Raw genomic sequence first — 17850 nt, 5'->3', positions numbered from 1 at the left:
AGCCCAGCCCGTGGAGAGTGGTGCCACGCGTTCCAAGGAACACGCGCCTATGCCCTCAACAGATCCCAGATTACTCGGAATTCGTGTGTCAGAGGGCTCAGAGTAAAAAATTGCCTTGGGGGAAAAGTTTCAACAGGCAAGGCGTGGCAAAACCGCTTTTAAGGCCTATTCCCTAAGCTACCCGGTTTTTGCACCCAAAATTCCTAAGGATCCTACCCAGAAATTGTTCCTAAGAGAGAATCATGGAACCCATATTCTAAGGCGATGTCCCATGGCAAGTGTGCCCTAATCTAAGAAGGGCCATCACCCTCCATATCCGCGCGACCCAGAAAACCTCTGCATGTGGCTACAGTAAAAAATTTTACCTAGGCTACAGTGGCATGCTTTCAAAAATAAACAGGGACAGAAGACTTACAGTATATGGTTGGATGGTGAGCGAGGTTGCTGCGCTGGTAGGAGCTTCGTTGGCACAGTGGTCTCCAAGGCTTTGAAGGAACTCGAACGCTTAAGCTTCGTGAACGGAGAAGATGAGAGCAATGGAAATGAGGGTTTTGTTCTTCGGAAGGTCAAAGAGAAAAGAAGGAAATTTGAGAGGTTCTGAATGGTAAGGTGGCCCGTGCGTGGGAAGACCACCCCCTTTTATACAAGGGAGGATCACGTGTAAAAGGCTCCTGGGAGACCCTCCACTCGAAATGTGAAACGACGGCTGGACAGTAGGCTAGGCCATTTAATGCGGTTCTCGTAGAGTGTACCGTCGCCACCCACGGCGTTCCACGTATCAGACGCATGCGAAAAGCATGGAATGCGAAGGGTTGTGGGAGAAGTCTAAAAGCCCCTACTGTGGTCTCCCATATCTGACGTCATGGACCACGAGCAGGAGCTTGGGGGGCAGATGTACGCCCTGGTTTTCCCACGGGCTGTTTAGCAGGACGGACTAAACATGATTTAGCCCGAGGCTCCCACAAGCCAGAGGCTCTATTTTCAGGACGGGCCCTTTCTAGCTCGAGGGGGTCCTGTTTCCAGCTCCCTCTTGTTGCACCAGGAGCTGGGAACAACATCCGGCGACCACTGACGGATCAGCTCGGGTTATGGATTGCTCCGGTAGCGAGCTTCTCAGGAAGCTCTGACCCTATGGGAAGTCAACACGCAAGATAAACGTGCATAATCCTGCCATCACGTGTCCGATATCCCCCTGACTTCTCAGACACGCAGCAGGAACGTGCGTATTCAGGCACCCACGGACGGGTTGGGCCGTGCGGCCCATTATCTCCTTCCATACTAATTAGACCACACTTGTGTGTCAGGTTTAGGAATTAATCATGAATATCACAGACTTGATATGACAAATGGTAAGGTCACGGGATGACCTCCCTACCAATTTCCAGGTGCCTTCTCCTATAAATATGGAGACCCTGAGAGTTGATAGAGGTTGGAAAAAATAATCTTGTAAGAACTATACATTTTGTAAACCAATTACCCAGAAAAGATCAATAATATTGACTAGTGGAGTAGAAGGATTTTAACCTTCGAACCACTTAAAAACGTGTTTAGGGTCACCTAGTTCTTTCCACAAAGATTTCACATCTGCGACGGTTCTACTTTTAAGTACTAATCTTTTTCTCTTCTTCTCTTAATTATCTGTTGCCGAAGAACCGCGTCAACAATTATTATAATAATGATATTTATAATATTTTAAAGTTAACAAAACAAACCGTTTAAATAAAAAAAATTGTTATTTTCACATTTTTTATATAGAATAAATTTTAAAAATAAATAAATAAAATAACAAATATCTAGTACAAATCTGATTTATGTACTATTATCATCTTCTTTTTCTTAAAATTATAAGGAGCCTAAAAAAATTCATTTTTACTGATAAAAAAATTCATTTTTATTTGTAAATTAAAATGTATTCAAGTTTAATTTTAAAAATTATGTTTGTAATGAATTTATTCTTTCACCACAATCACGTGGTTTTCATAATTTCATTTATATTTAGTAATGCATAATTTTGTACCTTAGTTTTTTTTTTCTTTTCAATATCATATTTATTATATTTCATAAAATTTCCTCAACTTCACAACTTGCATATGTGGGGATAGTTTGATGATAATTAAATTTTAGATTTTTTATGATAAAATAAATATAATTGTAAGAGTTACACTTATATTTAATTTCACATATCCTAAATATACAAATTTTCTCTCAAAATATGATAAAGCAAAGTTTTTTTTTAATGCACAGTTACCCAACAATATATTATTTCTGCACATCAAAACTCATTCAATCAACTAGCTCTTTCATTTATTTTCTCCAAAAAAAAAATAAAAAACCTAGCTCTTTTATTTATAAGCGAATTAAAATTTTTGTGGTCATAAGTTTTTACGTACACTTTTCAATAAACTCTACCATATATAGGTGTGGTTATCCATGATATAATTTACATTATTAATATAAATTAATAAGAGTATCCCACTCTATAAAATAAAGAAACTTACCTAATAATAGAATAACTAATCTTGTAGTCATAGGTACAGCCTGTTGGTACTACATTTTTTCTCAAAGAAAAAAAGTCCAATGTTTAAATCTCCTCTCACAATGTAAAAAAAAGAAAAAAAAATAGAATAACCATATGTATATAAATATTAAATATGAAGACAATTAAATTATTGTAATATATGTTTAATTTGATAAGAGTTTAGGATACCTAAATTCTTACGAGTTGATGTAATACTTATAGTTGAATGTGTGAATAGTGATTTCCTTAAAATATTTATATATTAAGGTCACTTTTGGGTGGTAGGATTGAATAAGATTGGATTATATTAAAAATTATAAGAGAAAAAAATAAAGAAAAATGAATGAGCTGATAACTTGCCAACAATATCATTCAAATATATAGAGATGAGAATTAAATAAGATAAAACTATCAAAAGTTTTTTTAATGAGATTAAATTATTACACAGTAAGGGCACGTTTGGTATTGTATTGTATAATATTATTTTCATACTAACACTGGATTTGGTATTCATGTGTATTAAAATGTTGTACTAAATTATATTGTATTTAGTATGCAATTGAATTTTTATTGTATTAAATATATTTAGGACCCCCGACCCAGCCCATACCCCGTCCCTGGACCACGGCTGTAACGACCCAAATTTGCTAATAGGGCTTTGGGCCTTGATTAGCGTGCCTGGAGGGCAATAAATGATTTAATGTGTTAATATGTGAATTTATGTGAGTATGTGATAGATATGCATGTTTAGTTGAGTTAAATGTGCATGTCGGCCCCGTTTGGATATTTGGCGTATGTTTGTGATGTTAGCCCGCTGAGGGCATAAATGTGATAAATATGATATGCATGTGATATATTTCTGTGTAGCACGATCCGAGACAGTCCTGGGGAGCGGTTAGCCCGAAAGTCACAACGGGGTTGAGAATCCGACTCAGGGCGAGTCGAGGGGTATTTTGGGTGTTAGATGTATTATTGGGTTATCGGGGTATGGAAGTAAATGTTCGGAGATGTATTTGAGGTTAGAGTGTATAGGAAAGAATATTGGGGAAATTAATATTTTGGACCTCGAGGACTTAGCGTGATTAGGTAAATGACTAAAATTGCCCTTAGGTCAATTAAGGATAGAGGCTAAGCTTAAGGGGCAGCTTGGTCATTTTGTGAGAATAAAGTTAGATATAGTTAAGTAAAAGAAACTGCTGGAACAAAAGGGAAGGATCCGTTTTTAGCTTAATCCTCTCAAAGTCGGTTTACTACTTTGGACTGTGGTGTGTGAGCTTGGGAGATTTTCAGCAGAAATCCAAGGCTTGAGGCTTGTGTGAGAGAGAGCTTTGAAGGTGGGGGAGCAAAGAAGGCCAGGAATTATCAGCTGAGGTAAGGAGTTTAACCTTCAAATTTCTTGAGTTTCAGTGGAATTGTAGTTTAAACCATGAGTTGCATGTGAATTGGGATTATGATGTTAAGTTTGATTGTGAGCTGAGTTTCATGGCTGTGTGAACTTATAGCAAAGTTTAGATGGTGTGGTTGAGGTACTTAAGCTTAATTTCTGGGTTAAATTGCTGGGTTGAGGTGATTTTGGGTGAGTTGGTGTAACGCTTCAAACTCCAGGGACCGTTACGGTGTGCCTTGCAAACAGTGCTAAACTCGTTAATCGAGTCATTTGGCCAAAAACGTGATCTAGGTATGATTAGCAATTTAGGGATTAAACATTTTGGTTAAGATGTAACATTTCACTAGAACGTTTAATATATACATTGGGATCCCGAAAATAAAGTTTCATAGTTTATTACAGAAAATATTTATAACAGGCCGTTCTAAGCGGCAAAACAGGGTTTAATCCTAGTTCCACTTTAAACCTCGGCCGTGGCGGACGAGCAGCTGCATATGTACACATCATCACCTAAGCTCTCCAACTCAAGGATGGTCCAGCTTTCTCTTGCCTTTACTTGCACCACGTAGCACCCGTGAGCCAAAGCCCAGCAAGAAAACACAATAAACCGAGTCATAGTCTCAACAACGATAATGATAACCATTCAGGACTATCAGTCCCAGCAAATAGGTGACAATAGCCAAAAGTCACACCAATGAGCATTGCTCCTTCTAGCCATGTGACGATAGGGTCACCAGGGCTTAATTGACAAGTGATCCTTTCATAAGTTTGATTAGGACAGGTGCATGGTGAATGGTCACTGACATAACCTTCCTCCCGACCCTAGAGTCGTGCTATGGACAGCGTCCCTTGGCCATGTGACAAACAGTCACCGGGGTCATATACCTTGGCCATAAACATCTGGTCATAGACCAGGCAAGCGCTTATAGTTCTCATTGACCTTCCGGTCGGTCCAGCATTAATACCCCATATGAGTCATTCAATGCCGACCTCGATTAGATCTAATCTTTAATCGGCCCGGCGTTCACAACGCACTGCCACTTCTGACCCTTGGGTCGGTAAAACACGACCAGTGCTCAGCCCGTGGTGAACTTAACTAATAAGTCACAGCTTCACAGATGGATCTGGCACCATTGTCGATTCTGACTAATAAGTCAGCGCCATACACAGGTAAGCCATGCCACCAAACATATATCACATGTCCAATATCCATAGACAAGATATTTAGCATGCTTACTAAACAGATATTAGTACAATTAGGACTATGTACTAACACAGAAGCTCAAGCTCTGAACGATATCACACCCAGCATACAAAGCATGTCCTAATCACATGTTTCTTATGCATCATACGCAATATATTCAACAATCCAACATGCACCAATAACAGCCATGCATGTCACGTTTAATAGTCAACCAACATGCATCAAGAATAGCCATGCATGTCATACATATTAATCAACCGACATGCATCATTAATAACCACGCATGTCATACTCATTAATCAACCAACATGCATCATAATAACCATGCATGTCTCATATACACAGGGTGCAGTTTTCTTACCTCAAAGTCGAGCTAGAATGATTAAGAGAACGACCCTTGAGAATGATCAACTTTTAGTCATTTAGCGGTCACCTAATCATAACCAAATATAAGATATCATCAATAAAAATGATCAACATAAGTTCCCAAATCAATATCTAGCCTCCGGAACATCAATCCCCACTTAACCAGGTACTAGGTGCAACCCCGAGGCCTATGGCTTGAATCCCCAAGCTTAAAAACATGTTTTAGCAAAATTGGCCATAAGGGCCGCGGCCCTCCCCCTGCCAGACGCCAAGGGCTGCGCCGTGGCGCTCAGCCCAGACTAGGCAAAAACCAGCACGCGACCTCAATTCTTCCCCTGTGTTTTTTCCTCTCAAACCAGTCCTTCAAACCTTCATAAAACCTCTTTCTAACATACAATTAAACCCCTTGACAGCACCCATAACCTCCCCTCATCAAAACCCAATCTTATCATCCATCAAAACCCCTTTGAATCCAAACTTCTAACAAGAACCAAAAGCTGAAAACCAAAGCTTGAAAACAGAGCATCACCTGAAGTAAGTGACTAGAACTCACCTTGGAACCGGTTTTGAATCCCCTTTAATGGTTGAAGCAAGACCCCTAGCTGCCACCTTTGATTTCCTAGCTCAAAGCCCCAAGATGGCCTCAAGAACACCAAAGAAGAAAGAAGGGAAGGTAGTGTACGGGAAGGGAAGAGGATAGCCTCTGTTTTGCTCTGTCCTTCTATAGCCCTCCTAAGTCATATATATCCTTAGGATCAAAAGACCATAATGCCCCTAAGCCAAATAAACCCCTCTAAAAGCTTCCGAGGGTAAAACCGTCCTTTCCCGTTTATCTCGCTAATTATAATTAACGCTCTCTAATTCCCGCTATTCTCAATATTCCCAAATACCAATAAATCATATCCCATTACCCTTTAATTCATGGTAATGTTCTAATCATTAAATTCACCCCGAGACTCACCCCGAGCCCCGAACTTAAACCCGTTATGACTAGACCGAACACTTACATCTCATGATCGTCTTATGTCGAAAAGCTCGAACCAATCCACCTTATAATGTGGCTATATTAATTAATCACAGTCATGCACCCAAAATATACAATTACGCCCACAGCGGCCAAATTACCAAAATACCCTCACAATAATAAATTCTCCCATATGAATGTATCCACCATCATATAATAATATAATTCACGTAAGCATGCATATAATCATTAAATACTATAATAAATCAATTATGGCCCTCCCGGCCTCTTAATCAAGGTCTTAAACCTTATTAGGAAATTTGGGGCATTACAGTTAGTCTGAAGAAAATGCAGGAAGAGATGAAGATTTCTGGGTTTGGAGGTGGTGGCCTCAGCCCTAGGAGGGGCATGTCGCGGCCCGTAACCTAAGCGTCAAAATAGGGTTAAACCCTAGTTCCCCTGAGAAACTCCTTCGCCGTGGTAGTCAAGCGGTCGCATATGTACACATCGCCACTTAAGCTCTGCACTCAAGGCTCAGTAAGCTTTTATTTCCCTTCACCTGCACCACATAGCACCCGTGAGCCAAGGCTCAACAAGAAAACTTATTACTGTATGTATAAAAGTATTAATAATTGATCATGAAATCATTCTAGGGCTCGCAACCCTAAACAGATGATGACTATTAAGTCAATCTGGGGTCTTGCGCCCTGGATGGATGACTATTAAGTCATTCTAGGGTCCCACGCTCTGTAAAGATGACTGATGAGAGATCCTGGGGTCTTGCGCCCTGAATAGATGACAAATAAGACATTCTGGGGTCCTGTGCCCTAAGCCATGTGACCATCAAGTCACTTGAGCCTTTTAGCCCCGACTCTGAGTAACTAGCCATAGACTAGCCAAACACTTTAGTTTTTCTTTGACCAATAGGTCAGATGAGCATATAATGCTCTTGTTGATTAGATCTAATCATATTGACCAGCGTTCAATACGCTATTGGCGCTCTTGACTCATAAGTCAATTCCATACGACCAGTGCTCAGCACTATTGCCGTTTCTGACTGATAAGTTAGTGCCAATCACAAGTAAGCAATGCAACCAGGCATTCACAATGCAACAAATGTCCATATATAAAGCACTCAACTTGCCTTGTCAATAATCATGTATGTCACATACTGGGTGCAGTTTTCTTAACTAAAACTTGAGCGTAAAATAAATAAAGAACAACCCTTGAGAATGATCCTAACCTTAGGCCCCTTAGCGGTCACCTAATCATAACCAAATATGAAATCCCATCAATAAAATGAGTAATAAAAGATTATCGGGACCAAGTCCTAGCTCCCGGGACCTCGAATCCTACTAAAATGATTACTAGATTTGATACCGAGCCTTAAGGTTCGAAAACCCGCGCCTAAAACTAAATAAAACTAAGCCTAGCCAACAAGAGACAGGCGGGTTGCGACCTGCCCCCCAAGGGCCGCAGCTCGACTTAGCTTAAATATATCTAAAGCCTTAAATGACCAAAATGCCCCTAGGGCCATCTAAAACCCTGAAAGCCACCCAATGGCAAATTTGTCATTTTTCACCTACCCCGTTAATCATAATTAATGTCCTCCAATTCTCACTATGCCCAATATCCTCAAATAATTACTAAATCATATCCCATTACTCGCTTATTCTCGGTAATGTACTAAACACCAAATTACCCCTAGGCTCACCCCGAGCCCGATAATTAACCCCGTTATGACAAAACCGCTAATTTTTTTCCTTAGGATCGTCTCATGTCGAATAACTCAAACATAATCACATAATAATATGATTTTACCCATATATCACATATATGCACATAAATATACAAATACACTCTCAACATGCCAAAATTACACAAATGCCATTCTTATAAGAAATGACCTACATATATGGGAATACAATCATATGATAATACAATACACATAATCATGCATATAATCACATAATAATGCATTAAATTAATTATGACCCTCCTGGCCCCCCAATCTAGACACTAAGCCACATTAGGAAATTTGAGACATTACAGCAAGTTCCTAAACTTTACATGTTTTGGCAAATTGGTCTCATTAGTTTTTTGCGAATCCATCCTTAATATTTTTATCTATTGGCAGTCGTGACCTTACACCGTTAAATGCCTAAAAATTATGTTCACACACAGAAAATTTAGGAACCATTCATACAAATAGATATTTTTAATATAAATAAACTTTTGGAAACATAACATTTTGGTACCCTATTGTTTGTCCCAAAAACGACTTAGTTCCCTATTATTTAATTAGTACTATCATGTTGTTTATCTTAGCACCAACTTAGTATTTTATTGTTTTAATTAATACTATTTTAAAACATTATATATAATAAATGAATTCAAGATTGTACTTTTTCACCAAATTTTGTAAAAATATTTTCTAATATAATCAAAATCACCCTAATTTATTTAATTCAAATTATTTTTAATTTTAAAACGTATTTAATACTTTGTATATGATACATAAATCAATTTGCAAACTAGTCCCTAAATTTTTTGTGTAGGAACATAATTTTTGGTCATTTACATGTATATGGTCACAACGGCCAACAAATTGAAAGTTTAGGGGTTAGTTTGAAAAAATTAAAAAAAATTTGGGAGCAACTTGCCAAAATAAGTATATAGACCTATTGTGCAAATAAATCTAAAAATTATTGTACCTAATCCAATTATATTCTCAAATTGCCTTATAGTATTATAAATTACTAGTATAGCTCGTATGTATACATTAAGAAGACATAACGGTATGAAAAAAATTATCAACAATATTCTTAATTTTTTACTAGTGCAAGATTTCAAGCTATTACTATTGAATAGTTTTTTCGTCAACTACAAATAAACAGATGAAGCTTAAAGAAATGAGAGAATACTAGATTCTCGTGTTCAAGTTATTAATTAACATTGGTCTATTAGTCAATTGTATTAAGAAATAATAACTTTCAAAACTCAAATTTTCTAAAGATTTAGGCAGCGTTTTTGTATACACTAAAGTTAGAGATTAAACTCATTAATGAGAGCTGATTACAATAATCTTCCCATAATGAGAGTAATTTACACGTAAATTATGGGTTATTCCCCAAACGGTAGGGTTGTGGGCCATATTTGTCATTCAATGGAGCCAATATGAGGATGTTAAGCCCACAACCTTATTTGAAAAGATGAATTCCTGGTACTGTCAAGAGGTAGCTACACGTATTTCTATGTCAGGAGTCGTCTTGAGACATCCCCTTTGCCGCTTGGACGAAACTGGCAACACGATCCCTGTAGCCACCAAAAGTAGTCAGGTACGTTTGTGTGGTTCCGAATGTCTCTCTGACTGATACTTGGCATGAGAGTTCTCCTTTTGTGGAGAGAGGTCCTTGAGGTTTGCTAGGCTAGTTACAACCCGAGGAGGTTCACAGGATAAATATAACTACTTGGGAGGCTACTTCCCATTCCGAGTCCTCAGGTGATGATTCTGTTGATATTCCTTGGAGCTTGTTCTCTGATTATTTTAAAAACGACATCCATATATCGGGCTTTAGATCTCGAAGAGGACTAAACGACACAATCCATCGAAGTCACATTGTTGTACGCATAAAATATGAACAACAATTACACAATAAAATTTCCTACATATTGATTTTTTTTCAAATTTGTTTAATTTCTTACTTCATTTTTTTGGGGGGTTAAAATCCAAAACAAAACAAATTTAATTAAATATATTTATTTTCTGTGCGCTGTCCCTCATCAATTCTGAGTTCCAAAAATATGGGTAAAGATATAACTATTATTAATATTAATTGATGAATTGGAGTGTCTATAAATCAATAGGCGGCAGCAGTATGAATACGTGATTTAATTCTCCACAATTAATTTTCTTTTCAAGAACTCTTTCCTTTTCATTTATTCATTAATAAATGTTGTTCACTTGTTTTGACATTGACCCCTAGAATAGGTGAGAAGAGTACTAAAGTCCAGAGCTTCATCAATTTAATTAAAGACACTATTTCTTTCTAAATGAATATTGGATTAGCTCTAGCTCTAATTTCTACGTGAATCTCCATAATTCTGTATTGCTAAAATTACCTAATTTTTTTTGTTCTACTCGTTAATATTAAGAAACACTCATGTAAACTACGTGAGTAGTGTGGCATTATTATTATTGATACAAGTATTTACTAAGTGGCATGATTATTGAGTAGTGTGGGTTCAAACATAATTCTTCGTAGCAGGAAGAATATTTGTTGAATCAAGACTATTTATTTAAATTTTTAGAGAGAGGATTAAATGCTATTTTGTTCAACTTTAGGGGTTTTTAATTAGCAAAGAAAATTGGTAGCACTTGAGGTCCATGCATAAGTTATTGATTAAATAACACAATAGGGTTAGTGCTAAGTGTCCCAAACAAAACTAATGAACTAATAATATTTAGAGATAATTTCAAGGAATTAGTGTAGTCCAATAGTAAAAGTTTCAATTAAACACGTGCGTGTCACGTGACACGAGAGAGAGTGCTACACACACATTTTTTTTTTGTGTGGCAAGCAATGCACATATTTTATTTTAGTAAGTATATTAGTTTTCGATGGTCATGTAATGGATGTAATTGATTTGATTGTCCGTTACTTTAATTTACTAATAGCCTATATTAAATATGAATTTGGGGATATAGCACTAAATAAATAATTCAGGGTGTTTTTTCCGCTAGTTTTTGTCTTCTTTTTTTTTAAAATAAAAAATAAAAAAATTATGTTCAAAATAGAAAAGAACAAAAACAAAAACAAAAAAAAGAAAAGAAAATTCTAGGCAAAGTAAGGGAGGGGCAAAGAAGTAAATAAGAGTTGTTATAGCTTGGAAAATGGAACTTTGAAAAAAAAGAGAGGCGGGATCGCCAGGTAGAGAGTATATAATAAGCGGGGTGTGGGTGGAGGTTAATTGCCCACCACCCACGAAATCGCTGGCCCTAATTTCTTATTTCCAATTCTCTCCCTCTCTCTCTTAAAAACTAGCTTAACGAAACCTTACCAAGGCAACCCACCAAAGAAGAAGAAGAAGAAGACGAAGAAGGAGATAGAAGAAAAGAAGAAGAAGAAGAAGATCGAAAACTATTACTAGAAACCACAAGCTTCTAGATCCCAAATGACGCATTAGCCCCTTTCTTCTTCGTCTTCCTGCATTTCCTTATATATATCCCTCCTCTCCTGCTGTTTTGGGTTTTCTCTCTGCTCACTTATTGAGGTACGGACGCGGCCATTCTCTATCTTTTGCTTTCGTTTTCTCTTTTATTTTTGGCGTCTGATCTGAGGTTTTTGTTGGGTTGACGAGAAAGTTCGGGGTAAGAGAAGGCTGATAGCTCTGGTTTTGTTTATCTTTTATAGAAACGGAAAAAGTAAGCGTTCTGAGTGGGAATGGTTTTGTTAAGACGTTTTTTTTGCGAGAAATTTCGTTCCTCTGGCTCTTAAATTAGAGATCTGTTTTCAGAAATGTAAATTATGTAGCCTTTTCTCTGTTTCCTCGGGAGCCAAATGCGTTACAGTTATGTTTCACGTCTCTCCTTTTCGTGTTTTTGAAAATTTCACGGCTATGTAGATGCATTGAAATGGTTTATAGGGATAGTTTTCCTTTGAATTATGGAAAGTTTTCAATTTCTTTTTTCTCTGTCTATGCGTGTGTGTGTGTGTGAGCGCGTGTGTAATGACACGATATTAGATTTTTCGTTTAGATACTTGCAGTGTTCTTCCCAGATCTGCCCAAATTTTCGTTCCAAACATTTGATGAAAAAAATTTAGGGTATCGCTTTATTTTTGCTTCACTCTATTATTCATCGTGCTTTTTTGTCATGTGTTGATGATTTTTTAATTGAGTAAACAGTTAATTTTGCTTCGGGATTCTCTGGTAAAGTTTATTGTTTGTGTATGACATATTTTTTGATTGTTTGAGAAGAAAAATGCCAATTTTAAGGGCCAATTTTATTTCATCTCGTGGGCAATTTTTCTTTAGAAGAATATGTTCTGTTATATATATAAATATTTACATATGTTAATTTTTTTTTACTCGTTGAAAGCATGTTTTGGGTGCTGGAAAGCTTATTATGAGACAATTTTCGGGCGAGTGTTGTTGAACAGTCCATGGCTGATGCCAATTATATTTACTTTCTGTTTTTTAAAATCTGAGTATTTGTCCTTTTGTCTCTGTGGTATTAGTATTATGTTTGAGCTAACGAATATTCTGAGCTCTGTTATAATTGCATCGTTTTCTTTGTGAAATTGCATCTGGCTCAAGAACTGTTGATTGTGTATGAGTTGTCACGCTGAAACTATTCATTAGCCGTGTCCTTGTGTGGATTTGTTCCCCTGAAAATTCCAATATATGCACTTCTTTCTTGTTAAATTTACATCGACAAATGTCTAGTGTCAGTTCTTTTTTTGGTACACTAGCCTGATTGAATCTCTTCATATTTATAGCTCATCATGGTTGCCACTGCTGCTACTTCGGCGTTCTTTCCTGCTGCTTCCCCTTCCCCGTCTCCGAACACTGGCTCGAAGAGTTCCAAGACCGGAGCTACGAATTTAAGAGTACCCAAGTCAAAATCTGGTTCTGGCTCTTTGCAAGTCAAGGCAAATGCCCAAGCCCCACCAAAAGTCAATGGCACTTCTGTTGGTTTGGCTAGTTCTGTGGAAGGAATGAAGGGTGGGGACGACATGCCATCCTCTCATTCTCATCCACGGACTTTTATTAACCAATTGCCTGATTGGAGTATGCTTCTTGCTGCTATTACGACAATCTTTTTAGCAGCAGAGAAGCAGTGGATGATGCTTGATTGGAAACCCAAACGTCCGGACATGCTCATGGACCCATTTGGTTTAGGAAGAATTGTTCAGGACGGTCTTGTTTTCCGACAGAACTTTTCAATTAGATCATATGAAATAGGTGCTGATCGAACAGCTTCTATAGAGACATTAATGAATCATTTACAGGTATTACATGAAAAACAGTTTCTGTTTTTTACCCTTAATATTATTTGAGTTTACATCGTAGTTATTAGTTTCATATCAAAAAAATTTGATGAACAGTAGGACAAATTTAACTAAGTAGCTTCATGAACACATGTACGCTTTGTTCTTCTCACTCTTCATTTTTTTTCCCTCTCTTATTATTTGCTTTAGGAAACAGCACTTAATCATGTAAAGTCTGCTGGGCTTCTTGGTGATGGCTTTGGTTCAACACCAGAGATGACAAAGAAGAACTTGATATGGGTAGTCACTAAAATGCAAGTTGTGATAGATCGCTATCCGACTTGGTAAGTTAAATCTTTTTCCAGTGCAATTATTTTTACTTTTATAATATTTCGGAGCTCAGGTGGTTTGATGTTGCTATCAATAAATATGCTTATCGAACCTTCCTTACTGCAAGTAATAAGTACTTAAGATGAATTATATCTATGTGAACTATATCAATTTGTTCATCTGAGATATGTGACAAGAGTTCTGCAATCCTTGATGTTATTCTTAAGAAGGGGAAGAAGCTTGATATAGACTTGAGCACATAGTAGATTGATGAATTTAGGAGTGTGTCAGGGTTTTGAGATTTTTTAATCATAAACTGGAGTTCTATGTGTAAATATGTGTTTGTGTGTTATACGTATCTCATTAGATATTGTGGTTCAAGATATTTTATGACTTGGTTCGGTTGTACTGTATCAGAAATTCAGTGTTATACTCTAGAGATTGATGAATTTATCAAAACTGTGTTGTAGGGGTGATGTTGTTCAAGTGGATACTTGGGTGAGTGCATCTGGAAAAAATGGCATGCGTCGGGATTGGGTTATTCGGGATTCTGGAACTGGTGCAATCCTAACAAGAGCATCCAGGTATTTTTTTTTGGTTAAAAATATTATACAGGAATGGTTCTTTCTCATTTTCTTACTGTTTCTTATTTGTCCTGGCAAGTTGGTGCTAAAAGTTGTATAATTATGGGCACTGAAATTGGGGAAGGATGCATCTGTTTGTCTAAACTTGTACTAAGCTTGAGTCTTTTCTCTATGTAACTTTCTTTGGATCCTAATAATTTGTATTCTTGGTAGTTTCTCTTCAATTAATATCATGGGTTTTGTAACCTGAAGAAAATGTTTTCTAACTAGCTATTATATTAAATGGCGTCCTTGTACGATTTATTGGTTGACTTGAGAATAGTAAACTAGCTATATATTTAATGGTCTCCTTGTATGATTTATTGGTTGACTTGATATTGACTTGGTGTTTTGTTCTGTTAATTTTTCAGTGTTTGGGTGATGATGAATAAATTGACGAGGAGGTTATCAAAGATTCCTGAAGAAGTTAGAGGGGAAATAGAACCTTATTTTATGAATTTTGATCCTGTCGTTGAAGAAGATGGTAGAAAGCTGACAAAGCTTGATGACAAGACAGCGGACTTTGTTCGTTCTGGTTTAACTGTAAGTTAAACTCAGTTTTGTCAGCTCGTTAATGGTTTTCTAAACTTTCTGTTCTTATATATATATATATATATATATATTATTTTCTCATTGTGATGGATATTTTTGTTGTGCAGCCTAGATGGAGTGATTTGGATATCAACCAGCATGTTAACAATGTCAAATACATTGGCTGGATCCTTGAGGTATGTATGACTTGCAATAAAATTTCATTTTATCCATAGTTTTTGTCTTCCCTTCCTGGTGATGCATTTGAGAAAGTACATGGGTTAATATAGGCAGCTGTGTAATTTCGTTCAACAGGCTTATTGCTGATGATCTTGGCCTGTGTTAAGCCAAGCATTGTTTTATTTCCATCAACAATACCCATGAATTTGGTTTAATCTGGATATTGTAAGAGGATGTACTGGCTGGTATCATTTGCTAGTATCAGTTTAAAGTTATTGGGGGTGGAGTGAATAAAATAAATTCTGATTGCGTTTGAAACCTCTTTCAAGTGTTATACACGGATGTGTTTGAATCAGAAATTGAAAGGAAACGAGTCTAGCTTAGTTTTCTCGCCTAGAACTTTCTCTTCATGTGCTCTTAGTGGGACATGCCTATATATTAGTTGTGTCTAAAACATGATGCCTGGATATCTTTACTTGTCATTTACAAGCCCATTCTTAAACACTTGTTGCAGAGTGCTCCGCTGCCAATCTTGGAGAGTCACGAGCTCTCCTCTCTGACCCTCGAGTACAGGAGGGAGTGCGGGAGGGACAGCGTGCTGCGGTCGCTGACCACCGTCTCTGATGCCGGTGTAGGGGATTTGGGAACTCCTCGCGGTGTTGAGTGCCAGCACTTGCTTCAACTGGAGAATGGAGGTGAGATTGTGAGGGGAAGGACTGAGTGGAGGCCCAAGTATGCCAACAATCTGGGATCCGCAGGTGAGCTTCCAGCAGAAAGCACTTAGTCTCAGAGTAGCTGGAGCAACATTAGTTCCTCTGATGTGTGTTCGCTTGTGTAGAATCCTGCTTTTGTTCTTTAATGCATATATATATTATAATTATATATTCTCCCTCTAATATGTTGTCCTCAGAAAAAGAAAAGAAAAGAAAGAGAGAAAGAAAGAAAAGAAGTCTCATTGTAATTAGCTTTGCTCTTACCTTCTCATCATGTCTCCAATCCCTCTCTCAATATATTCATGCTTGGCTGGCCTGGTCGGTTGGTGGTATTGTGGAGAGTATTCAACTCTCGTTCTGTCGTTTGGCCTAATATATAGCTGTCTGGATAGTACAGGTTTATTGCCATAGGCCCCTATAGTTAACTGGGCAAGACATGTATTTATTTATTTATTTATTTTTCCTTTTGCAATTTTTTGCTCTGTTTAGAAATAGAAAGAAATTTTTTATTGGTTGGAGTTATAAATTATCTCTTGAAACCGAATACATATTCCAAGGAGTGGGTACCAGAAATTCCCTTCACAAAAGCTTAGGCAACAAGTGAAGTGGACCTAGATTAGAACTGTTTATGGTAAAAAAAAAGCTGATTTCATTTGAAAGGTGTTTCAAAATTTTTATTTTCCAATATCATTTCAACGACTCTTTTTAGTATTTCTCATTAGCCTTTGGGGTCACAAATATTGTTACGACCTTTTTAAGGGAATCACTAATTTTTTGCTTCTAATTTAGTGAATAATTCAGTTTATTAACTTAATTTATCCAATGATCATCAAACTGGTTTGATATCATAGTTTATCAGTTTCAAAAAGGATTATTAAGAACCTAAGAATGGGTAATTCCATGTGATCGATAGTTTTGAAGTTAAACTGGTTTTTTGGCCCCAAATACTCCCTCGTATGGTATTTTATCAAGGTCTTTTCCCTTGCTGTAGTCAATTCTCAATAATAGTAATAATAAATGCAGCCTCTTGTAGGCTTATAATGGAGATTTGAGTGCTCAACGTGCAAATCCAAAGTTACAAGCAAAGCAAAGACCTAAGGAGACTATGAAAATTAAGGTAGACTGTACTGTACAATGTACATACGTACAGGTTAGTTAGTTTTGATAAATTTTTGCCCATTTATCTGATCAATAATCAACGTGCGTGTGCGACCTTAAAGTATACGATCTGTGAACTATCTTGGTTATTAAGTTTTATTTTATTCACTATTATATGTTACGGATGGAATCCTTGTATTCTTGAGAATTTTTTTATGGGAAAGAAAAGACTTTACCAAAAAAATTTACTCTGCTTTTAGCTCTAATTGGTAGTAATTTAATAAGAATATATTTTAACTAAAAACTATGCCAAATATATACGTATAACATGTCAATCGGTCTCGGAGATGCTCTTGTTGATAGTTAAATCAAATATATACTTGCTCCATAATGTTTTTTTAGTTGGATACATCTGTCTCTATTGAAAATTGAGGTAAATATGTGCTACTTTTCATTATGTGATCCCTTTTACTTGATACTGTGCACATAAAAAGTTAAGTTAGGTCATGTCTTGAAAGAAAAACCAACTATATATATATTTATATATGTCTAACACTAACAAGCAAGCAAGAGAGGACAGCTTGACCACATGAAGTTCCCTTTGGGAGACACATGGCGGCTAATAAGGACTGCGCAACTTTATACTTTAGCTGGTATGATTGAGGGTTTCTAGGGTTGGACGTATTAGAAATAATATATATATAGTGATGTTTAGAGAATCAAAGTATAACATAATTATAAGAAATTTCTCGTATTATTCTAACATAAAATCTGTCGATGTATCAATTACTATTCACCCTGTTCGGTAATCATTAAAAAATCATTTTTTAATGAATTTAATAAAAATTTTAAAAATAAAATTAAAAATTGTGTTTGGTAACCTACTTTTACTTTTTAAAATTTTAATTAAAATGTATTAAAATTTGAAAACAGAAATTTCTTAC

The 17850-nt window shown here is 36.7% G+C and overlaps 1 protein-coding gene across 1 annotated transcript; it reads left to right on the top strand.

Moving 5' to 3' along the window:
- The first annotated feature begins 11404 nt into the window (after positions 1 to 11404).
- On the top strand, positions 11405 to 16317 carry LOC133796985 (palmitoyl-acyl carrier protein thioesterase, chloroplastic). The gene is made up of 7 exons (XM_062234710.1): positions 11405 to 11713; positions 12940 to 13452; positions 13642 to 13775; positions 14232 to 14345; positions 14756 to 14927; positions 15044 to 15112; positions 15610 to 16317. Exons 2-7 carry the CDS (start codon positions 12946 to 12948, stop codon positions 15877 to 15879), a joined length of 1266 nt encoding a protein of 421 aa, XP_062090694.1. The 5' UTR covers positions 11405 to 11713; positions 12940 to 12945; the 3' UTR covers positions 15880 to 16317.
- Positions 16318 to 17850: the final 1533 nt, after the last annotated feature.

Source organism: Humulus lupulus, chromosome 8, assembly GCF_963169125.1.
Source record: "Humulus lupulus chromosome 8, drHumLupu1.1, whole genome shotgun sequence".
In the NCBI taxonomy this organism is placed as follows: Eukaryota; Viridiplantae; Streptophyta; class Magnoliopsida; order Rosales; family Cannabaceae; genus Humulus; species Humulus lupulus.
Note: the sequence above shows the minus strand (reverse complement) of the source record. Positions and strands in the feature narration are given on the sequence as shown.